The sequence below is a fragment of the Martes martes genome, assembly GCF_963455335.1.
Source record: "Martes martes genome assembly, chromosome: 5".
In the NCBI taxonomy this organism is placed as follows: domain Eukaryota; kingdom Metazoa; phylum Chordata; class Mammalia; order Carnivora; family Mustelidae; genus Martes; species Martes martes.
In genome coordinates, this window is record NC_137892.1 from 68,228,839 (window position 1) to 68,253,898 (window position 25,060).

General features: G+C 39.6%; 2 protein-coding genes across 4 annotated transcripts in view; one reads left to right on the forward strand and one right to left on the reverse strand.

Annotated features, from left to right (window-relative positions):
* The window catches only part of PTCD2 (pentatricopeptide repeat domain 2), a 33,355-nt gene extending 23,681 nt beyond the window's left edge, over positions 1 to 9,674 (reverse strand). Inside the window, exons 1-3 of one of the 2 annotated variants that reach the window (XM_080804283.1) lie at positions 9,545 to 9,668; positions 8,144 to 8,236; positions 4,670 to 4,799 (exon numbers count right to left, since the gene is read on the reverse strand). In XM_080804283.1, coding sequence (XP_080660409.1) covers positions 4,670 to 4,799; positions 8,144 to 8,236; positions 9,545 to 9,656 — 335 coding nt within the window. In that variant the 5' untranslated portion in view covers positions 9,657 to 9,668. Of the gene's footprint in view, positions 1 to 4,669; positions 4,800 to 8,143; positions 8,237 to 9,544 lie in introns of both variants that reach the window. The other variant, XM_080804284.1, reaches the window with a different exon arrangement.
* An 86-nt stretch (positions 9,675 to 9,760) lies between these two features.
* The window catches only part of MRPS27 (mitochondrial ribosomal protein S27), an 82,117-nt gene continuing 66,817 nt past the window's right edge, over positions 9,761 to 25,060 (forward strand). For both annotated transcript variants that reach the window (XM_080803636.1, XM_080803637.1), the window contains exons 1-2: positions 9,761 to 9,848; positions 16,889 to 16,966. In XM_080803636.1, coding sequence (XP_080659762.1) covers positions 9,776 to 9,848; positions 16,889 to 16,966 — 151 coding nt within the window. In that variant the 5' untranslated portion in view covers positions 9,761 to 9,775. The remainder of the gene's footprint in view (positions 9,849 to 16,888; positions 16,967 to 25,060) is intronic.

Genomic DNA, 25,060 nt, shown 5'->3' on the forward strand with positions numbered 1-25,060 from the left:
ACAACCTGCTAGGACTGACTAAGTGTTAGGATACATAGGGAATAACGGGAACCTTGCATCAGCAAGCCCATGACAATGGCACTGTTTTCTGTGTGGACCTCATCTAGAGGAAGCAGGGAAGTGATGCCACGCTCCGTTCCTCTCAAATCTGACTTCTCCATATAGGATGGCAGACAACCTACAGATGTGCTTTACAACTTAGAGCCATCTCTCTTTTTCTCTGCTTAGGCAAAGGCATTATGTGAGCTACCATCAATTAACAATTAAACAAATTAAACACCATTCTGAAGTTTCATTTTAGGAAAAGGCTAATTTCAAAGACAGTGACATCTTATATATGGCTTGAGATTTCTATAAGCAGTCCGTCAACCAGTGAGAACTGCAGAACTGAAAATTGCCAGCATAAATTGACTTTCAATAACCAACTCTTTCTGTTTTAGACACCAAGACAATCTGGTGACAAAATAAGTATCTCATGATTACATGTAAACCAGATTTTAGTAAGACTCATTATGTACATAAATCACACACACCACAGGGAGATGCTGACTTTAAAGACAGAATACTTTTGACCATTCTGTTGAAATCACAGAGGAAAGTCACAGTAACATTATGGATAGTGTATCCTAAACATATATACGGCCAAATAGAATAACAATATGTACTTTTATTTATTTTTTTAAAAAGATTTTATTTATTTGACAGAGAAAGAGATCACAAGTAGGCAGAGAGGCAGGCAGAAAGAGAGGGGGAAGCAGGCTCCCTGCTGAGCAGAGAGCCCAATGTGGGGCTCGATCCCAGGACCTTGAGACCATGACCTGAGCCGAAGGCAGAGGCTTAACCCACTGAGCCACCCAGGCACCCCCTCTTTTTTTTTTTTTTTTTGAAGATTTTATTTATTTATTTGAGAGAGAGAGAGCAAGCGAGAGAGAGAGAACAATCAGGGGGAGGCTGGGGGGTGGGGAGAGGACAGAGGCAGAGAGAGAAGCAGACACCCTGCTGAGCAGGGAGCCCAACACAGGCCTGGATCCCAGGACCATGGGATCATGACCTAAGCTGAAGGCAGATGCTTAACTGACTGAGCCACCCAGGCGCCTCAAGAATATGTACTTTTAAAGATACATTTCATAAACGAATTGCAGAAGTAACAAAATATATTCATTGCTTCACTACAAGTTAGGAATTAAATTATATCAAGACTTCAGTTGCATACCTTAAATACACATGACTTTTAGTTGTCAATTATACTTCAATAATACTGGAGGGAAAAAAAATTAAGTTATTAAAAGGCAACACAGTATAGTGATTAAGGATTTTTAGACTCTGATTCCAAACTGACAGTTGAAATCCCAGCTCTTTTGCTAACTGTATAATGAGGAGCAAATTAATTAACCACCCTATGCCTCAATTTCTTCACCTATAAATGAAGATAAAAGTTCAATTCAAAGAGTTTTTGTGAGGATTAAATGAGATGGCATGCCTAGCACACAGAAAACCTTCCATATATGTTAGCTCTTAAGAAATGTAAGGAATGCCATGGAAAATACCATTAAAAATCAAAATGTTCCGGGGCGCCTGGGTGGCTCAGTGGGTTAAAGCCTCTGCCTTCGGCTCAGGTCATGATCCCAGGGTCCTGGGATCAAGCCCCGCATCTGGCTCTCTGCTCAGCGGGGAGCCTGCTTCCCCCTCTCTTTGCCTGCCTCTCTGCCTACTTGTGATCTCTCTCTCTCTGTGTCAAATAAATAAATAAAATCTTTTTTAAAAAATCAAAATATTCCAAAAATAGTGTCATGAAGAATTTGTGCCAGATTAAAAACAAAACAATGCAAAAACAAATGTTTTCCCAATTCAGAGGACATTTACACTAAAAAATATGCTAGCAATTCACAAAGATAATATATTACCTCTTCTTGGCAAGAAATATTCAAATCAGAGAATCTAAAAATCTCCCTATAAATCACACAACAGCAGGTGGCCAAGATTATGGAGGGATTAAGTTCCTCCTCATTTTTGACTAATAAAGAATTTATGTTCTGGCTCATTACTGTTCTTCCCCAGCAGTGTTCTCACCAGTCTCAGCAAGAGAGAGAACAGGTTAGGCCATGGACCTGCCCATCTTCCCACTTTTCCATCTCCACAAGTAAAGGAAAGAGACAGCAAGTGAGCAGTTGTTGGCATCGAATTAGCTTTGGGTAGTAAAAATAGACTGACAGTAAAACAGCCAGAGGGTCTCAAATGATTCAACTTTGTGAAACAGAAACAGAATTAGGATGCCTAATACCGTGACTATAAATTAGCACAACCCTCCTAGAAAATAATCTGACACTTTGTATCAATAAGTTTTAAAAGGTTCCTATAATCTGATCACATCCAAAACATAAAGAGTAAGCTTTATGCATAGAGTTGCTCATCATGGCCTTATTTATACTGATGAAAAATCAAACAATGCAGACATTCAATAATAGTGGCACAATTAATTAAAACACCTGACATATAATGGAATATCACAAAGCCATTAAAATATAATTCCTAAGGATATCATTTTTTTTTAAGATTTTATGTATATATTTGACAGAGGGAAGCACAAGCAGGGGGAGCAGCAGGCAGAGGGAGAGGGAGAAGCAGGCTCCCCTCATAGCAGGGAGCCCCATGCAGGGCTTGATTCCACTGGGATCATGACCTGAGCCGAAGGCAGATGCTTAACTGTCTGAGCCACCCAGGTACACCAATCCCTAAGTATATCATTAACAAGCAAAAACAGTTACGCTATGATACTAACTAGAAAACACCAACATTATATACTTAACAATTATTAGAAATTACCAAAACCACACGATCTGGGGTTCCTGGGTGGCTCAGTGGGTTAAAGCCTCTGCCTTCGGCTCAGGTCATGATCCCAGGGTCCTGGGATTGAGCCCCATATCGGGTTCTCTGCTTGGCGGGGAGCCTGCTTCCTCCTCTCTCTCTGCCGGCCTCTCTGCCTACTTGTGATCTCTGTCTGTCAAATAAATAAATAAAATCTTTAAAAAAAAAAAAAACCACATGATCTTTGCACATTAAAAATCAGTGAGAAAATGTATAAAAATATCAACAGTGGTTGATCCATTCAGAGGTGGAACTCTTGCTTTTCCCCCTGCATGGGGGAAAACTAACTTGCCTTGAACAAGAGGATGTGACAGAAGTGAAACTGTGCCAGTTCTGGGCAGCTTTACAAGGCCTGCAGCTTCTACCTGTGCTGGGTGCAAGTGTAGCCCTGCTAGACTCATGAAGACATTCCAAGGGGAAAGAAGGGCCACATGGACTCAGGCATCAGAAATACAAGTGAAGTTTCCTGGACCTTCTAGCTCAGCCTAGCCAGCAGCTGACTATGGATCAGCAAGTGACGTTAGCTGACACCAATAAAGACTGCCCAGCTAACCAGCTTCAACTCCTGACCCACAGTAATAATAGAGAAAAGACAGTAATAGATGATAGAGAAATAATAAACAGTTGTCTTGTTAAGCCATTAAGTTCTGGTGTGCAAAAAGAGACAACTGAAATACCAGACTTTATGACACATTTCTTCTACGTTTTTGGAGTTTTCAAACTTTCAATGAATTTAGTGTAATATTGTGTTTTTTTCCTTTTTAAAAATAACATTAATTTTTTCACATTATAAAACTGATAATGCCCATAAGAGACAAGTTTGAGAAATCAAAAAAGTACATATTTAGACCAAAAAAAAATGTGTAATTGCCAGAGAACTACAGTTAACTTTTGGTACATATCCTTCCAGTATTCTATATATGAACACCTAGTAGTTCTCTCTATAGGTGTACAATATAAATGCAGGTCCATGTATAGCAATATATCTTTCAAGAATGGTTAAGAAAAAAGGGGGGGGGGTGACGGAGTGGCTAAATGATGGACAATGGGGAGTGCTGGGCATTATGCAAGACTGATGAACCACAGACCTGTACCCTTGAAATAAATAATACATTATAATTTAAAAAAAAAAAAAAAAGCATGAACTTGATTTCAGAAATGAAGCCTGTTGATTTTGGGTCATACACTTCCTGAGTAAGCGAAACCTTTGCTGGGTTTCCCAACTGCAGGCTCTTACCCCTGAGTTCCCCTGACATGGGAAACTGACAATGAAACATAACAAGCATAGGCCAGGAGGAGGGAGCTGAGCCAGAAGTCTCCTGAAGTGATCCAAGTGAGATAAAATGAGGCCTAAACTAAGGCACTGGTAATGAGGACAAAGAGAGGAAGGCTAGAGAGGAGAGATACCAGGGAAGTGGAAGCAGTGGGATTTGTTATCTTATCAAGGAGGAGAGCAAATGAGATTAGGGGAAAGAGGTTCCCCGGTGTCTCCTGAGTGGCAATTTGTAAAAGTTGAATGTGAAGACCAAGGGGACATAGAAGCAGAGTTCATCAGGCTGGTGATTTCTTGAGGCATGAATTCTGGTTTTCTATCCTCAGTACCTGGCATATAGAAGGAATCCAGTAAGCGTCTAATAAATGAATATAAACATCTGGAGCTCAGTGCAGGCATGTGGACAAGAGATCTGAAAGTCATTAATGCACAAGTGATAGCTGAAACCTGGTTAAATGGATGAGATTGTTCAGGCAAAAGAACAGAGTGAGAAGAGACCACAACTGGCAGAATTCTAAGGAAATGCCTCACCTGTAAATGACATTTTTAACCAGTTCCATATCGTCCCTGGAATCGCACAAATGAAGCAAGGTTTTCAACTCCTCCTTCAAGATGAGCTTGTTCTGAGTCAATTTCTCTTCCATGTTTCTCAGATAGGTTGCTGGAAGAAAGCATGGTTTAATGGTCATCACTCAGGCTGACTGGGACTATCAGGAATCTGACCTCAAGAAGAAGAGGAAGCTGGATCCTGGTACACAGCAAAGGGGCACTTAGAGGGGCTTATGGCCATGTAGCTCCCATCACTGGCTAGTCTCCTCAAGAACAGTGTCACAGAAGGTCTGTGAAGCAAATTCTCTGTGCTATAGGCTGAAAGCCCACTCAGAACTTTGTAACATACAATTTCTAGGAGTAGGAACACAAGAATATGCAATTTTGACTACCTTGGTGATTCACACATTAAAGTTTAAAAACTCATGTCCCAGAGGCTTACCTCAAAGAACTGCCCCTATAGGTGACCCAATAGGAGACTTAAAAAAAAAGAAAAAAGTAACCAAGACATCCAAACTATTAACTGGCAGGGTACCTAGCAGGAAGAGTGAAAGGAAAATATGCAATGAAGGTAGGTTTGCCCCAGTGGTTGACCCACACAGTTCAGGAAAATTTCACGTTTCTTTCATTTGGTTCAACTCTACCGCTCATTTCTCTTGGTCTCCCTACTCCATTGTCAGAAAGCATGCCACAGTACTACAGAATGCACAGGGGGTTAAAAAAAAAACTACCCTCTAAATAGCCATGAACGCTCTCTGTAACAGAATCATATTAAGGTGATTATACTCTATCTCTGTTCCCTGCCTTGTATTTAATTGACTATGGAAACAAGTACCAAAAGGAAACACTGCTTCTTGGCATTAGGAAAGGACCAGATTCTCAGCAAAATGGGGGGTGAGATATGTCAGCACCAAAGAAGCATGTGAGCTGCCAAGAGAAGTCTACAGGTTTTGCTCCAAGACGCAGAGCTTTGAAGGAAGGCTGCTTAAAGGAATGGCACAATACACATTAAAACACAAGGAAGCTAAGGCAGACACTGTTCTCAATTTACAAGAAAGGAAGGCCCACCTGGTTTAGGTTAATGCTATGGACCCTCCAATCTTTATCTGCAGAACAATATCACAATTAAAGGTTTCCATACAGATGGAAGGACCTGGGCTCTCTGCTGCTTGTATGCTACGGGGAGATGCTTGCTTGTGAGACTTGATTTCTCATGTGTAAAGTGAGGATCATAAGAGCTACCTCATGGGATATCCCGAGATAATATATGTTAAGCATTTAGCACAGGGCCTAGCATATAGTAACTGCCAGTAAATCATACACACTGTTCGCTGATCATAAGAGCTACCTCATGGGATATCCTGAGATAATATATGTTAAGCATTTAGCACAGGGCCTAGCATATAGTAACTGCCAGTAAATCATACACACTGTTCGCATTTTCATTCTGTCCCTTGTCAGATTTAAGTGAATTTATTCTATTAACTGTTTCTAAACAGTTTCTAGTACGAAAAATTTTAATGAGATGACTTTACATCTTATACTTTTTAATAACCCTTAAGAATCCAAAATTTCAATAGATGTTAATTCACATTTTAAAACAAATAATCAAGATTTAAGTTCTTGTAACACAGAGAAAGCTTAGTTATGGTTCCTGCCCTGAAAGAACTTAGTCTTTTTGAGAAAACAAGATATATTTATACAAAGCAATCTGAAAATGATGGGGTGGTGACAAGTGACCAACTATATACATGATACAGAAAAAAAGAAATCAGGGTAGCAGAAACAGACCAGATCTGAGTGGAGAAGTACCAGAGAGAAAGGAAGGGGCTGGACAGGACTCGGAGAAACTCAGAAGAGGGGAGCATTCTTGGTATGACAATCAGCATAAATAATATCACAGAATGGGGGTGATGGGTAGTGAGGGGAGAACTGTGACTAGATTAACAGGAAATCATACTGGACTCCAGAAAGGGTAAGGTCCACTATGGAGGAGCAAGGAAGCCAGGGAATTGTGTACACAATGTGATGTATAACAGAGGACGATTGTGGGTTCTCATAATGAAGAAATGTTGATGGGATTTTATAAATATCAATCTGACCATGGAGTAAATTGGCACTCATTATATTAATTGCCTTTCAGAACATATGCACAACTGTCACAGCCTTAGAATGACTATGACAATTGGATTTAACTAGAAAATGACACGAACCCCTAATTCTGCCAACTTCACAAAGCTCCAAAAGGTAAAGGGGTAAAAAGAAGAGTGAGGTAAAATACAGACTGAGTCTCCCACACTGAAGATGAACATATTCTCCCTCACTTTTAAAGCTTATGTTCTCATTCCACACGTGGTATAATGTAACAATATGATTAGTGGAGAGGTGAGGAAAGACTGATTTCTGGAGGGCTAGAAGCAGTAAGTATTAAGTGCTCAGAAACATCTGAAAGGGAGAGTAAGGAGATTTGAAGAAGTCAGCAGGGACAAACTAAACTGTTACTGAAAGAGACTAGAATATCGTTACATTTTAAAGGAATTTAAAGTACTGGAAAAAATGTGCAGGAGAGAGGGAATGAATTCAACAAAATTTCCCAGATGCTGAAAGGAGTAAGACCTAGTGTGGTGGTGTGTTTTCAGCTTTTTGTAAAAAAAATATTCAAACATAGCCCAAAACAGGGATAGAACATTATGCTCTCATGTGTCCATCACCCAGGCTCAATAATGACTAATATTTTGATAATTAAAAAAAAATCTTTGTTTTAGTCTATTGAATTTTTTAGCCGAGGAGCAAAATATGAAAATGCATCAAAGGGGGCACGTGGGTGGCTCAGTCTGTTGTGCTTCCGACTCTTAATTTCAGCTAAGGTCATAATCTCAGGGTCACTGGATCAAGTGTGCTCCCCTCTCCCCCTCACTCTCTCTCAAATAAACATTAAAAAAAGAAAGAAAGAAAGAAAATGCATCACACATGGGACGGTTTTGTTTCACTATATTTCACTTGTGTTTGAAGATATATGTGTATACTGGAGATACTATGTAAAATGTACTTTTTACTCAGAGGTGCATCAAAAATGTAAAAGCCAATCATCTTGAGCAGTTCTCAGACTTTACTGTGCATATTAACAGTCTGGGGCTTCAAGTTTCACATTTCTGTGAAACTCCCAGATGCTGCTGACCCTTGATCCTTAGTCTGGGTGGCGTGGATCTAGAGAGGACTGGTTCCAACACTAATTTTAGCATTTCTTTGCGATCCTGGGAAAAGTGACAAGCGGAGATGGTAGACTATAGTAGTAGAAAATGAGATGAAAAGTACATTTAGGGATAGACTAGGAAATTAAGAATAACCCATGTCAATTTTTTCTCAAAGATCACTGAAGGAGACTGAACAGTGATAAAGACAGAAAAAACCTGAATGACACATCACTGAAAGAATTAACAAAATAGATTCAATTACCTTTGGTGCCAGGAAGATGATATGCAATAGCCACCTTCTTGTGCTGAAATTCTTCCAATTTCACAATACTATCTGTAAGTAGGTATCTTTTAGCTAAAAAACAATGAAAAAAGTAAAATGACTTTCACTACCTTGTACTAAGTAAAAACATGCATAGAACTTGGTTGCCTCTAATAACTGATCTTCACCTAATATAAATAATCTATCTGAACAGCTAAAAGTAAGTCACTCTGGTGGAAAAGTAAACATCTCTAAAATATCAGAGAATTCAAATTCTCAGCAAGTTTCGTTTTTGTGTGTGAAAAGAGCTAGTGATTAACTGTATGGAGATGGGTTGAGAAGAATCTGGGACGTGAAAGACAAATATACATTCCCCATCTAGTTATGGGATTACAAGCGAATAAAAAAACAAAAGCACAAAACTAAAGGTTACTGTTTAAACGTCAGACTAGTAGGTCTAGTTTTGGTTTAACTAGGTGGAAACTCATAGTGTAGTGCAAACAGCTAGAGTGTGACCATTGTAATTCCCGGTTCTGCCATTTGTGAAATCAGGAGTTAAGGCCTCTCAGAACTGGACTGTTGGTATTCTCATGATGAAATCACTGACCACAGCTTAGTAGAAAAGTTTGGGAAACGTTTTTTACTTTCGGATGCTTGCCTGTGCATGGAGTGGAGCTTGGTCAAAGAATCATGCACTGAAGACCTCTCTATACCGCAATAACAGGTTACCAGTAAAAAGTGTTGTCTGTTTATGGGAGACAGCCCAGAGAACTGTTAGAGCAGGGCTGTCCTATCGGGCTGCCTGAGTGCAAATCCCACCTTGGGCTAATGACTTGGCCTTGCTGTCTCCACTTCCGTAGAGAAAAGAACGGAACCTCCCTCACTGGGGGTTGTGAGCAGAAGAGGAATTAAAATACGTAAAATGCATAGAGTAATACCTGACACCAAGTGTTAAGTATTTTATTATCAGTATATTCAAAGTTCATCATTTCCGTAAACTTATTAAGGGACCATTTTACAGATGAAGAAACCTGCACAAGGTCTTTCAGGTTATTAGCGGCAGAGCTGGGGCGCGAAACTCGGAGAGGCAGACCTCTGCTACCAAACTGCAGGACAGTCCACCCAAGGGAGAGAGGGATTTCCAGACAACAGCGTCGCCTCTTCCGAGGGACTACTACAGCCCCAAGGTCGAGACCTCAGCCTGGCTGTCCTTTGGTTCCCAGGCACAGGGAGGGCCAGGGCTGCACACGCACGCAACCAGGGGACGAGAGAGCAAGCTGCGGGGCTCCAGGCCAGTGAGTGACGGAGGCGCTGTTATTTCCCCCAAGTGATGCCTGCTGAGGTGTCAATCTCCCTTTTTTCCCATTCCTCCCCTCCTTCATGACCAGAGGCCGCAGATACCTCCGAGAGGGCAGCAGCAGCACGTGGAGCCTGAGCCTCCCACCCCAGGATACACCGAACTCCGCAGCGCCTGCAGAAGGTCGTGCTTCGGAAGGCGAATTGTGGCAGCCATGCTGTCCCGGGCCACACCAACGACAGGAGCTGGGGAGGGGGGGCGGAGCGTCGGCCTATGACCCCACCCCTTCCTCTGCCCGCAATCCCTGGACGTTCGTCCTCTTGGTATGTTCCAAGATGGCTGCCCCCATAGTGAGGCGCTGGTTTCTTGTGGCGCGGAAAGTGCCTCTGCCTCCGCTCTTCTTGGCAGGTTGGTGGCTGTTCTGCTTCTGTGGGGCTACTTCTTTTGTCACTGAGAGCTCTTCCTTAAGTGAAGGGAACCGTGGGCTTTCAAGAGGACAGGAAATGCTTCTGGGATCTAGTTGCTAGAGAAACCATTTGGAGCGTTAGGTAGCGCGCAAAGGGGAAGTGTGGCCTCGGATCCGTCTCCTTACCCAAAATAACTGCCAGCCCGTCCAGAGGTGTGCAAAGTAGATGAAGTTAAGGCATGAGGTCTTTTGCGTAAGATTTGCAGGGTTTGTGTGTTAGGGTGGTCGTCTTTTTGCTGACCGTGAAGAGCCCAGGTGTTCCCACTTCAGAGCTAGGAAGTTTTCCTCTCTGCTTAAGTGTCTTTGAAGGGGCGGCCTAAACCAATTTCTCACCACTTCACAATTTAAGACTTTTGGTCTCCACTTGGGATAAGAATTTCAGTACTAATTTCTCATCCGACGACCTGGGGCACAACTTTTTGAGTGACCTTTCTATGCCACAGTTTTCCACGTGTAGAGGCAATAGCTACTTCCCAAGTATAGTTGACCCGAGAACAGCTCAGGGGTTAGGGGCATGATGCCAGGCAGTTGGAAAATTTTGTGTAAGTTTTGACTCCCCCCGCACTTAAGCCTACTGTTGACCTTACCCATAATAAACACTACATTAACACTTATTTTTTATGTTTTATGTAAGTGTATAATGTGTTCTTAAAGTGAGCTACGGAAAATGTTACTAAAATCTTAAGGGAACTAAGCTTTAGAGGACTATACTGTATGTACTGGAAAAAAAAAAAAAAAAAAGCAAAGCTGTGTTAAGTGGACCGGTGCAGTTCAGAGTGGTATTCAAGGGTCAACTGTATTTGGATATTTGAGTAAATGGCACCTCACTCAAAACGTTTTTAATGGATCTGCTCAAAGACATTAGGAAAAGTTGACATTCATACAAGCTAAATCCTGATAGGTGTATGATTATATGACTAAAATGCAATAATCACAATTGATGTTTCCAGTGCCTTTTATCTTCTTTCCAACATACTTCCTCTAGCTCCTATTAAAAACCAACACTTACACTGTTGTTCACAGTTCTTTAGGAACAGCTATTAAATATCAATTGAAAACGTCATTGTTGGCCTCCAGGTTTTCTGAGGATTAACTGGTTGACCTAGCAGGTGAAAATGTTTAGTGCCACACATTAGGTAAAGCGGTATGTACGGTACCTGATGTCTCTGTGAGAATTAGCTGCTGTACCTGTTTGCTAGCATGCTTAATTTTATGGCTCTTAATAAATGCTTTTCAATTTACACAGGACCTTGATTCTGTATCAGGGAGACTATCATGGTTGCCAGTGTTTGAGGCAATCATCTAATATTAGATAAGGGTGAACTGAGAGAATTTTCAGTTAGCATTTTGTTCTTAAACTGGTGAACTTGTAGTGGGATATACCTGTGTTGTTACATTGTAGTAACTACTAGCTACATGTGGCTATTGAAATTAGTCAAACAAATAAAATAAGAAATTCAGAGTTTTTTAGTCACATTAACCACATTTTGAGTGTTTAGTAGAGAAGTGTAATTAGTGGCCACAGTTGCACAGCTCAGAATTGAACATTTTCATCATTAGGTTCTATTGAATAAGCACTAAGTTAGATCATAGAAGCAAGGAGTCCTGAAAATCAGGAACTGGGGAGCTATAAGGCAAGTAATAGAAGTATGCCAGATAGTGCATTAGGGACCATCCCAGATTTGAGAATGCAGTTAAGATGATTGACTTTTAAGTCACTTCTCACTAAACTTCAAAATTCTGGTCTTCGGAAGTATCTTTTCTAGAATTGAATAGAGAAAATATTTCTTTTGGTGGTGGAGAGTTCTATCTTAGAGAATATGGTTGCCCTCAAAGCTAACTGGCTGAAGGATAACCAAGTTCAAGAAAGGTTTATATATACTATTGGGTGGCATTTGCAGAGTGGGATTAATCAGACAGACCTAAACCTGGGAGGCTATTAACGTTTTATCCACTTACTACTTCAGTCTGGTCTGAGGATTAATACTGTATCACGTGGAAAGTTGTTAGAAATAGAGTCTCTGTCGCTACTAAAGACCTACTGAATTAGAACCTTCATTTTTATCAAGGTTCACATACACATTAAAGTTTAAGAAACTGATTTAGATTTTCCACTTTACCATTGTTCACCCAGTTTAACATTCTGACTTCAAGGAAATCTTTGATTCTAATGTTAATATACAGACCTTGCAACTACTATACAGAAATGCAAAGATTTTTTAAATGATGTCATTTGTAAGGTATCAGAAAGATATCATAAAGATATCTTGCTTTAAAAGGCTTACAAAAATGGAATGTTTGTCCTAAGGTGTAGTAATTTACTATTGCTGTTGTAACAAATTACCACAAATTAGGTGGTTTAAAACCTTACAGGTATTATCGTACAGTTCTGTAGGTCAGAATTCCGACAGAGGGTCAAGATGTTGAAAAAGATGGGTTTTCTCCAGCAGTCTCTAGGGGGAAATCTGTTTCCATGTCTTTTCCTTCTTTGGGAGACCCCTTACATGCCTTGGCTGATGCTCCCCTTTTTCAAACATCTTGAACATGAGCAAGTCAAGGCCTTATATCACTCCATCCTTCACACATCATGGTGTTGCAGGATTTTTTTTCTCTGCTGGAGCCTAAAATTCTTGGTCATGCCATTTCAAAAATGAAGAGTTAGACCAGACAGAGTGGTGGGCAGCAAAGCAGGTTTTATTGAGCAATAGCAAAGTCATAGTACAAGCTCCCAAAGGGGTTGCCACAGGAGTTTTTTATGGGCTTGTTGGTGGGCTGTTTCAATCTGATTAATTCCCCCTGTACCTGTCATCCAAGCAGATTTTTAGGTCACGTATCTATCTTATGGGAAAGGGTGGAGGCCTCCTTCCAGAGTGATGTAAAATCCTTTTAAGGGTGGTTTCCTCTTGGGGGGCAGGTGGGGTTGTCCCTGCCTTACTGCCTTCCAATAATCCTTCATCAGTAGTACCTTCCTTCCCCCCTTTTCACTTATAAAGACCTTGTGATTACATTGGGTTCACCTGGATAACCCAGTATAATCACCTCATTTTTTTTTTAAAGATTTTATTTATTTATTTGACAGAGAGAGATCACAACCAGGCAGAGAGGCAGACAGAGAGAGAGGAGGAAGCAGGCTCCCTGCTGAGCAGAGAGCCCGATGCGGGACTCGATCCCAGGACCCTGAGATCATGACCTGAGACGAAGGCTGAGGCCTTAACCCACTGAGCCACCCAGGCGCCCCCAATCGCCTCATTTTAACACTGATTGATTTTGGTGATCTTAACCTCAATACCCTTGAGCTGTGTATCCTAACATTCACAGGCTGTGGAGATTAAGACGTGGACATCTTGGGGTGCCTGGGTGGCTCAGTGGGTTAAAGCCTCTGCCTTCGGCTCGGGTAGTGATCCCAGGGTCCTGGGATCAAGCCCCATGTCGGGATCTCCGCTTAGCGGGGAGCCTGCTTACCCCTCGCTCTCTGAGTGCCTCTCTGCCTACCTGTGATCTCTGTCAAATAAATAAATAAAATCTTAAAAAAAAAAAAAAGACATGGACATCTTTTGGAGAGTCATTATTCTGCCTACTAGACTTGGCCATTCATTCCTACATTTATCATCAGTTTCTTTTGGTCTAGGAAAATTTTCCATTTGCCAGATATAAATTTTTCATCCTTAAATCCATATCCTTTTGTTCTATACTCGGTGGAAATGGAAAGTGATTATTGGTTACTTTCTTATAAAGCAAACATTTAAAGGTTCATGTATATAAGGGTTGCTGGGTTTGCCTTTTATAGATTTACTGGTCCTCATTTGTTTTCAGTTCATGTGACCCCCCCTTGAACAACTGTACACAAAGGGCATTATTGGACTCCTGTCTTTCCCCACCGTTACCTTCCCTGCTTTTTTGTCTGCCCATTAGAAACTCTTTGAACATTTACATTCATAGTTGTCTTTTTTGACTCCAGAATATGAAAGGGTAATTTCTTATGCTAGAAGCATATGCTAGAAGAAGAAACAGTAAGTAAGAAATTATAATAATAATAGAGAATAAGTCACTGGTATCCTGAAGTTTATATAGCTTAATAGTCCTTAGCTCGAGCTCACATACAGAAGAGCTGCTTTTGTTTCCACAGAAAGGAGACAGCTTCCTGGTTTTAGAAATTGGAATTCAGTTTGTAAAGAAATGCTGCTATAAATTATGAATGGGTTAGCTGAATTTATTCTTCTGCTTCTGTGTAAGAACATGAAGGGACCTTAACAGTCACCAAGGTCAACTCCTTCTTTTGTAACTGCAGGATCTCTAGTTTTCTACCAGCTGGTAAAATTCAGACCAAATCTCAGGTCTCCCACTCCTGACTTGTGCAGCTACACAGCTAATGCCATTGGATTTTATTCATCCTTCTTGGCAAATCTAGGAGTGTAACTAACAATTTATAACATCATTTCTATGAAAAATGTGTGCTTGGGAAAAAATCTGTGAAAAATGTTTCTATGAAAATGTACTATGCCAAGCATCTAATTTTTTTTAATAATCCACTTGAAGTGTAGACACTTTTTAATAGTTATTATTTCTTTAAAAATATCTTAGTTCCTCTTTGAGACAGTCTTTGGAAGCTTTTTCATATTACTGCATCATTGCTTAAGCTCTAGACCTCAAATTTAGCATATTATTCTAGTAAAGTTTTGACCTGTAATTATGGTAAGGAAGGGTAACTCCCTTTAATTAAGGTAATAAGGTAGCTTTCACACTGTCGCGTTATGAACTTTGTGTGACCTTGAGATACTTACCTGCAATCCCTTCCTTCCTTTTTTTTCCCTTGTAAATAGCTTTATTGAGATACAACTCACATATCATTACAATTCACCCATTTCAATAATTCATTGCCATGGTTCTTTTTTTTTTTTTAAATATATATATACACACAGTGTTGTACAATCATCACCTTACCACATTTTTATCACTTCAGAAAACCCCTTGTAGTCATTAGTAGTCACTCCTGATTTTCCTACAAGCTTTCCTGACTATCTCCTCTCCAGTTCTAGGCAACCACTAATCTGCTGTTTCTACGGATTTGCCTATTAGGGACATTTCATATAAATGGAGTTATGTAATACGTGGCCTTTTGTGACTGGCTTCTTTTTCAATTAACAAAGTTTTCAAGGTCCATCCATTTGCAGCCTGTATCAGTACTTCATTTCTTTTTATTGCCAAATAATACTCTGTTTAAGAATTTATCACATTTTGTTTATCTTTTTATTAGTTGTTGGATATTTGCATTATTTTCACTTTGGGGCTATTATAAATATTGCTATACAAATTTTTGTTTGCATACCTGATTTTATTTCTCCTGGATATATATGTAGGAGTGAGATTGTTGGGTTGCATGGTAACTGCATGTTAATGATGTAGGAAAGACGTTAGGGTTCCAAGTCGAAGGCCAAGACTGAATTCTTGAAACGTCTTTGGTGCAGAAAGGTGGTTTTATTAAAGTACGAGGACTAGAGGGCAGAAAGAGCTGCACTGGGGTCATGAGGAGTGGCCCATTATGTACTTTCAAGTTGGGCGAGCCAGGATGGTGAGGGGGCTAGCTGTTGTTAGGAAAGGTCATTTATTACTGTGTAGTAAAAACTCAGTTTGTGAGATCCTTCAGATGTATATCAATGGTTCATAATCTTGGGGGATAATTGCCTACATGTATCCTGAGGGGTAGGGATAAAGGAAGTTTCCAAAGGAATTTTTTATATGTGAAAGTAGACTTCAGGGGCCTGGAGGTTGGGCTAAGATTGCCTGTTGCCCTTAGCAAAGTATCAACATAAAGGCAGTTGAGTCCTTAGGAAAATGTGACTCTATCTGTTTCAAGGACTTGTCAGTGGGCTATAGGTAGAAAGGAAATTTAATAATTTTTCTTTTGTCTTTGTTTCCCACATCATTAACATTTTGAGGAGCTGCTAAACTTTTCCAAAGTGGCTGAACCATTTTACATTGTCACCTACAATATATGAGGGTTCCAGTTTCTCTACATCCTTATAAATAGCTGTTATTTTCTTTTTTATTATAGTCATTCTAGTGAGTATCAAGTTGTATTTCAGTGTATTTTCATAATGGCAAATCATATTAAACATCTTCCCATGCACTTGTTGGGAATTTATGTGAGCTTTTTTGTTTTTAAGAAATGTCTGTTCACACCCTTTGCCCAGTTTTCAGTGGGTTGTCTTTTTAAATTTTGATTTGTAAGAGCCATTTACATATTCTGGGTATAAGTCCCTTATCAGGTAAGTAATTTGCAAATATTTCCTCCATTCTGTGAGTTGTCCTTTCACTTTCTTAATGGTGTCTTTTGAAACACGAAAGGTTGTAGTTTTGGTTAATTAAGTTGCTGCTCATTCTTTCTCATTCGTTTCTTAAGCTCATGTTTGTCAAGTGTTGCCATATGCCAGTCCTTGTGCCGGGTGCTGGGAATACAGTTATGCCATCTAATGAGTTACCTTAACTCTGGCTTGCTTGGTTTCTCTTATATACCACAAGGGTAAGATACCCTTGCTTTATGTGAAGTAAGGATAAATATGCTGATCCAAGTCAGATGGAAATGTTTTTAGGAATAACTAATGATTATAAAGCATTTGATTAATGAGTTAATCAACAGTTCAGCAAGTATTTGGGTTCTACGAAGGAGTTCTAGGGCTCACTTAGGCTATAATTTAGGGACAACAAATGGCTTCTAGTCCTAAAGTTATAGGAACAAATTACCAGCATTCTTACCCATAACATTATTGTAGAAATTTCCAGTTTTTCTGTATATTCTGCTTGTTAGAAGTGGAATGCATGTTGTCATGAACTGAGTTATGAACTCTGAGATATTGGTTATAATGTCATACTAGAATCTTTATATAACCTAGTACATTGAAAATATGACAAACTATGGTTAATAAGACATATAAACTGAACCCATTGTGGAGCCACACCTGTTAATTATTGACTTTTTCCTCAGGTGAAAGAGGCTTGCTTTCTGCAGCTTATGTGGACAGTCACAAGTGGGAAGCAAGAGAAAAAGAACATTGTCACCTCGGTAGGTACCTATTGGGCTGTTAGATATGTCATGTCAGTCACTCTATGTTTACCATTATGTTCGTATGCTGTATTTATGAAGTGATCCTTTTATGATAACCCCATTCAGATAAGCACATTTTGAGTCTTAAAAAGAATTAGACTGTTATTTTGCATGTGACAAAATCATTTTTGCTGTCCCGCAAATTTCTATTTCATTTTTGCCTTGATTAGTCTCCCTAAATTAGGTGAACAGTTCTCTTCTTTCTTGTTTTTTTTGTCCATTTTAGTCATATAGTTAATTACCATGCAGGCTGTCTCTATTTTATATTATCTGCAGAGAAAGATACGCTTTACATTTTCATCCCTTTTTATTGTCATTTCTTAACTTGTGGTCTTTAGAGCTCTTTCTGACTCTTTTCTATTTTATTACCAGGTAATAGATTTGAAAGCAGTGTTATAATCTCATATAAACCATTTAGGGAAAATAGTTGGCTAACATCTTCTCAGGCAGTAGGCTCCTAATTATATTTCCCTTTCCTTGTTCTTTAGATCATATTACACAGATAGCAGCCTTTCTTTTCTACAGTAACAAGGCCTACGGGTGCCTGGGTGGCTCAGTCAGTGAAGTGTTGACTCTAACTCTTGGTTTCAGTTAAGGTCATGATCTCAGGGTTGTGAGATCAATCCCCACGTCTGGCTCCACACTCAGCGTGGAGTCTGCTTTAGATTCTCTTTCCCTTCCCCTCATATCCTCTCCCCATCTCTAAATAAATGAAATCTCTAAAAGAAGTCACTGACACTATGAGCACTTTGTAAATATGTAATATACATTATATGTAACATCATGAGGACATAGATAAAGTCAGGCGATTGGTGATGGTTTTATGGGACTGATGTAATTTTTTGATCAATTCCAGTGCTGATCTAATATTCTCCCCCAGATTTCTTTCTCTGCTTTTTTTGGGCTTATATTAAAGAATAAAGTACCCTCATGTTTATGGATTCTTCTAATAAGTGGTGGGGAGGGAGGAGAGAGACATTCTTTTGTAGCTGTCTATAATGGCTAGCTTGGGCTGGGGAGGGGTTTCAAAGAACTTATAATTTTCTCCCCTGATGATGTTATTGCAAGAGCAAAATTGGTTTGTATGTCCTGGAATGGCTATGTAGGCAGGGGCTAATAAGCAAAGCAGAGCTGTGGAGAATCTGAAGGTAAGTAACTACGTACTTGCACTGAAATGTAGAATCACTGTGAGTAGATAGAAATGCAGATGGCTATAGATGTGGTATGCTGGTAAAGTCCAATATCAGGAGTGACATAATCATGTGGGACACAATTTTATTCACAAAATGGTGAACACTCTCAATAAAGTTTTGAACATATCTAATTACCCTCTTCAGTTTACATGGTAGTTGCATCTGTGGAAGATTCAGCTTATTTTCAGATTTCACCCAAAAAAGTACTTTGCCTTTGTTTATATATAAAATGGAATCAGTTCTGTCCATTATCAACAGGTTGATTTTTTTTTTTTTATTCGTGTTAATTCCTGCCCTGTCGTAGATGCCATGGTACGTGGGGCAGATATTTTAATTTTTTATTTGTAAATGGATTTAAACTTACAAAAACTTGTAAGAGTAATACAAAGAGCATCTATATACTCTTTGCCCAGATTCACCAGTTGTCATTATTTTGACCCTTTTGTTTTTGCTTTCTCATTCTCTACACACACATTTTTTTTTTTAACCATTTGAGAGTTTGTTAACATAACTTATAGCCCTTTAAGCTGAGTGCTTTGGTGTACACTACCTGATATTTTTTAAGAAGCCAGTCTCTTTTTTTAATAGAATATTCCTCTTTGGGGATTTGTCTTGTATTTCTTCTTAATTAGATTCAAGAAACGGTCCTCTGGCCAAAATATTATCGGTAATGTGTCCTTCTCAGGATGTCTTCTCATCTGGAGACACCTGATGTCCATCTGCCCTCACTGGTAGTTAACTTTGATCACCCAGTCAAGTGTGTGTGATTTTTACCCTGGACGGTTACTGTTTTTCTCCATTGTGACTAATGGGCAATCTGTGGGGAGATACTTTAATATCATGCCAGTGTCCTGCTGCTTATCAAAAGTTTCCCCCTAAGTTTAGTATCCATTTAGCTTCTTGCCTGAATCAATTCTTACTATGGTGGTTGCAAAATGATGGTTTTCCAATTCATTAATACCTCCACATTTAGTAACTAGTACTCAGTATTATAATGTAAATAAGAGCGTTCCATTCCCTCCCATTTCTTTCTCTGTTTACTATCAGCATGGTCTTGGGTATTGTGAATTCCTCTTTTTCTTTTAATGATTCATTACCATCCTTGTTATTTGGGTGGTCAAATTGTTCCAGTGTTGGGTGGTAGAAGTCCTTTCAACCTGACTCATCTTGTACCTTTCCTGCTCCAGCCCTGGAATTAACTATTTCTCCAAGGAGTCCTGGTTCCTTTTTGTAAGGAATGGTATTAGAAACCAAGATCTGTGCACTAGTTGTCCTCTTGCTACCGTGCAGTTTTTGCTTCTTGGCCTATTCAGCGACTAGAACTAGGAAAAATATATATACATAGCCACATAAACATATATGCACATATATGCATATAAGCTTATGTGAACATATTTTACAAATAATGAGTTCATGCTGAGACCTCCAATTCCAATCATCCCTACAGAGTTCTTCCTTGCCTTCCCTAGGTAGGCCATATTTGTATCAGCTTTCTATACTAAAAGTCTGGCTCCCAGCAGGGACAATGTTTGATGTGTTGGACAGTCTCTTCATTGCAAGTTATCTAATTTTCCTATCTCCTGCTCATGCAGTACTCCCTGCAGTCATTGTGATAGTCAGAAAACACCCTCATATTTTAATTGCCCTCTGGGGTTCCTTTTAGGAACCACTGGTCCAATGATGAAACCAACAACAGCTTGTTCTGATATGCCATTCGTGAACTGTAAGAGTAGTGCTGTGGAAGTGCAGAGGAGAAAATGAAGAATTTTGGGAAAGTTATTGTTAACACTTTCCTAGGCATGAAGGGAAGATTAGAAAAGACTGTTGTATTTGGTGCCTTGATATAGGATATAGTCAGCTCTTTGTTATTAGGGGACAAATTTATGGGAACTTTTACATAGATTCCTGAATAAGCAGAAGCTGTTTGCCAAAGAATGAGTATAGTATGTCTGCAATAAATAAATATCAAATGTAGGTAACTGTTAAGATTGGTATACTTGGAAAAGCAGTAACAACTACCATTTACTGAAGACTACTGTCCTTGAATACCCTCTGTACATCTTGAATCCCTATCCAGGCAGAATTGACTTTTTTCCTCACCCTGTATTCTCACGGCACTTTATACCATCGTTGCGCCATTTGATGTGAAAAGTCGGCCCTTGGGGGGCATAGATGTGAGCCCTAGCTCAGCCAGCTTTCAGAGCTATGTCATTTAACCTTGTTCCTGTAGCCATAAATTAGGGATGATGATACTGCCTGCTTCAGTTAATACCCTACCATATAACAGGTGCTCCAGAAATGTGGAATGAACGAATTTCTAGGCCCCTTGATTCTAACCCTTTATAAAACATTAGGGTATGAGTAAGGTTTTGAAACTCAAACTGCTTGGTGAAAAAAAGAGGCTCTTTGAAACAGATTTTTTTTCTGCTGTGTAACAAAATGTAATTAAAACTTTCGCGCCTGTGTGATATTACTGCATGTACTCCCTACCCCTTGAGTGGGTTGAGATGTGTGTCCCGAGAATTCAGTTACTGAGCATGGGGCTGCATGCCGTTGATCGTGCAGTAGGTGGCAGCGCCGCCTCTGCCGGGACCGCTGCGCAGTCTTTGGAACCTGGCGTTTGGGTGCGGACCTTTCCGGAAGCCGCCCCCGTACGCGCTTGCGCGGAGTGCTGCCTTTAGCATGTGGAGCGCTGTGATTGGGCGCTGCGACCTGGTGCGAGCTCGCTGATTGGAAGGAGAAGGAGCGGCGATATGGGGCTTTTACTCCGCGCGTCTCCATTGGAGGGCGTGGGGTGGAGTGGAGCGGGGTTGAAGAGGGAAGATGCCTGGGTGTGGGTGTGGGGCTTAGGCTCCCATCTGCTTAACTGATTTCGCCTCCGCGTGGAGTACTTGCCCCGGAGGTTGGGGGCGGCGAGGGTGGGTAGGCGATGTTCGGTATTTTCTTTGATGGGTGTGAGGCTCTGGTGCCTCTGTGTTCAGTCTCATTAGTGGTTTTCTATTAAGAGCCTTGGGGGCGGGCTAATAGGGATCTGTCCAGCTCCCAGTATGAGAGTAATTTATTGCTACGGAGCTCTTTAATTAAAACCAGGAGTCCTGCTTAGTACGTACACTGCATTTTAGGGATCAGGCTGGCCATGAATGCAGGGCAGGTCCTCTGACATAAGAATCAAAGGCAACCTTCATTCCTTGCTAGTTCTTTTGTAAGCACTTTCTAGGTGCCGTCCCATTTAATTCTCACAACAGCAAGCGAATGCAGCTGCTTCTATTTCCCCTTAAGGATGAGGAAACTGAGGCCGTTTTCTGACTCTTAGGGCCGTTGCCTTTATGCTGAAAAACAGCTTTCTCAGTGATTGCTGTAGAACCTTCATTCCTACCGTAGTGTCTTCCCTTGCACTGAACAGTGGATTTCTTGCTTTTTAAGATAAACATTTTGGTTGCAGAATAATATATACAGAAACGTGCATAAACCATAATGTATAAATCAATGAGCCAAGCAAACTAGTGCAAGAAATGTAAGAAACAGAAGATTCCTCCCACTCAAGAAGCCCTTATTGTGGCTCCCATTTCCTCCTTAAAGGTAGGAATTATATTTGGACTTCTAACATGATGGGTAAAATTTTTTAAAAATGTTTTATAATGGAAAATGCAAACATACAAAAGTATAGTGATTGAAATGTGGAATTCCCCATACCCATCATCTGGCTTCAACAATTACCAGCTCATGGCTAATCTTTACTTGATCTCTAATTCTACTGCCCATCAGGACCCTCTGGTTTATTTTGAGGCAAATCCCAGATAGTATGTAATTTCACATATAAATATTTTAACATATATGTCTCAAAGGCAAGGGTATTTTTAATACCATTATCATACCTAAAACTTTAGTAACTATTTATATATGAAAGATACAGTATTCAAATTACCTGGATACTCTTCTAAATCTTTTTAATGGTTTTGTTGAATCAGGATGCATATAAGGTCCATACAGTGCAATTCATTTATTGGCCCCTTCTCTTACCTCTGTTAAAATCTTTCTTATAGAAACATACAAAAGTAGAGAGAATAGTATAATGAATCCTCCTGTGTACTCTCACCTGGCTCCAGCAATTACCACTTCCTTGCTAGTTTTATTTCATCAATCCTCTTTCCCATCACCTGGCATCTTTGTTAGCAGATCATTTTATGTGTATTTTCACATTACCTCTAAAAGATAGGCTTTAAAAAAAAAACATAATACCATTCTTATTTTTAAAAATTAGTCATTCCTTAACATCATTAAATATGCCATCAATGTTTAAATTTCCCCAGTTGTCTTATAAGTTGTTGTTTGTTTTTAATTTACGGTTTCTTGAAATGGGACTTAGATAAGAGTCATACGTTGTAAGGTGTTGAGATGTCTCTTAATTATTTTTTAATCTGTAGGTTTCTCTTCCTCTTTTCTTGCAATTTATTTGTTGAGGAAAACAGTTCTTTTGTCTGAGAGTTTCCTGCATCCTAGATTTGCTGTTTTCATCCTTATGGTGGTGTTTACATGTTCCTCTATCTTCCATATGCCCTATAAAGCTGGCAGTTAGAGTAGGAGACTTGATCAGATTCATGGTTTCTTTTTTTGTTTTTCTTTTGTCATGAATACTTCATAGGAAGTAGTGTTTACTTTTATCAGGAGGTACACAGCATTTGGTTATCCCTCTGTAATATTAAAGGCCATTCATGATCATTGCTTATATACTTGTTATTTCATTAGGAGCTGCAAAATGTTACTATTTTAATTCTATCATTTCTTACTCATTTATTACTGAGAAATTTTTTATAAGAATTTTTTTCATCAGCAATTATCCTGAGATACAGTTTTTATGAAGAGGCAGCTTTCAAGATAATCCTACCATCCTTCCATCCTCCTACCATCCTCCAAAAATGATCAATGAGGATATATTTTTTAAAATAACGTTATGAACTCCTGGAGTTAAGCATTGCACACATTTTAATCCATTACAGTTGATGTTTTTATTGAAAGGGCCTTAGTTCTCCAACTGGACTTTTTATAGATCCCTAGGATTCTTGGGCTTTCCAACTCCAGTCAGAAGATTGCTGTTTTACACTATTTCTGTACTGGGTTTCTCTTTGGTTAAAATAAACACTGAATTAAAGCATTGTGTCCAAATTCCTCCACTAACCATGCACATCTGTTGAGAAGGTATAGGGTGCAAGTTAACAGCATTAGCCAGTTAGCAGCTTTTTTTTTTTTTTAAGATTTTATTTATTTATTTGACAGAGAGAGATCACAAGTAGGCAGAGGGGGGCGGGGAGGGGGGGGGGAAGCAGGCTCCCTGCTGAGCAGAGAGCCTGATGCGGGACTCGATCCCAGGACCCTGAGATCATGACCTGAGCCGAAGGCAGCGGCTTAACCCACTGAGCCACCCAGGTGCCCCCAGCAGCTTTTTAATTACAGACTAGGGCCCACAGTGAAGAGGGCTAAGGAGAAAACCATTTGGGGGAACTGAGTAGAGTGTCAGTAGGAGGGCAGGCCTGATGATGCATTCCATCAGAGGAAGTTCTCTCACTTGTTGGGTCATCTTGCTAGGGGTAAGGGCCCTGGTGATGAGCTGAATTGGATTTCTGAGCCTTACTGAGTTAAATATTTTTTCTAATTTTTCATATTATAAGTAATTATAAAGTAAAGGACACCTTTTGGTTTTAGTTTTTGTTTTAAGAACTCCCTTTCCAAATTCAAAGAAAATTACACCATTGACACATTTGAATTCAGGCTGAAACTAAGCTCTGTGGTCATCTCTTACAGGCACTTCTCCCATTAGCTGAGGTTTAGTTTTGCTGTGTCATTTCAGCTGGGAGGTCTTTGGTTTGTTGCAGTGATTCTTCAAATTTTGTTCTCGAAGCCCAACAAATTTTCTGAAACCTGCTTTTCTAACTTTGTCAGTTCCATATTTGCATCTATATCTGACATCTATTTATTTATTAGGCTTCACATTTATCATCTGCTGGCAGTTCTAGAGATGGGTCTGAGTTGTGCACATCATCCTCCTTTAGTCTCATTTTCTTAGTGTATATGTATATAAAGCTTGGCTTTAGATTTTTCCTTTATTGAAACTATTTATTTTAAAGCTTCTGGTGACAAATAGATAAATGGAAACCTAAATATCTATATTCAGAATGGTTCCTAGCTTAGTTTGTCCTATTTCCTTCTGTTGCTTCTATACATAGGTTATGTGTGCTTGTAGTTTTTCTTAAATGTGGGAAACAAAAACATAGCTTTGGACTGTTTTCTGATCACTTCTAGAGGGTACAATAATAACTTGTATCTAATTCTTTATTACATAAATTAGATAAGGTGCACAAATATTCTTAAGCCCAGAAAGGTTAGTGTTGATTGTGTAACAGCGATACACATTTACACCGAAATCATGAAAAACCAAAACGATCTAATAATTTCTCACCTAAAGCACAGTCATGTACTTGAACTTTTAAAAAATATTTTATTTAGGTGTTTTATTTTCCACCTTATTCTGGAAATGGAATTCAGTTTAATACCCTCTTCGAACTTATGAGCAACCTCCAAGATTTGTTTTGTGTTGCCTCCATAGTAGTTCTCAGACATAATTCATTCTAGTTCCTGCAAGGGTGCATCGCGGTCTCTTAGGGCTTTTGTTTAAAAGTTTTTATTTCCCGGTCTCACCTGAAGCCTGCAGAATTAGAGTTGCTATCTGGGTGTGTGAAACTTAGGAATCTGAAGTTTTCGAGTCTTGCAAGTGATTCAGATCCTTAGCCAGGTTTGTGAATGGTTACACTCCTATACTTGGAATAGTGTAGGGTCCTTAATAAAATCTTCTATGACCTTAAAT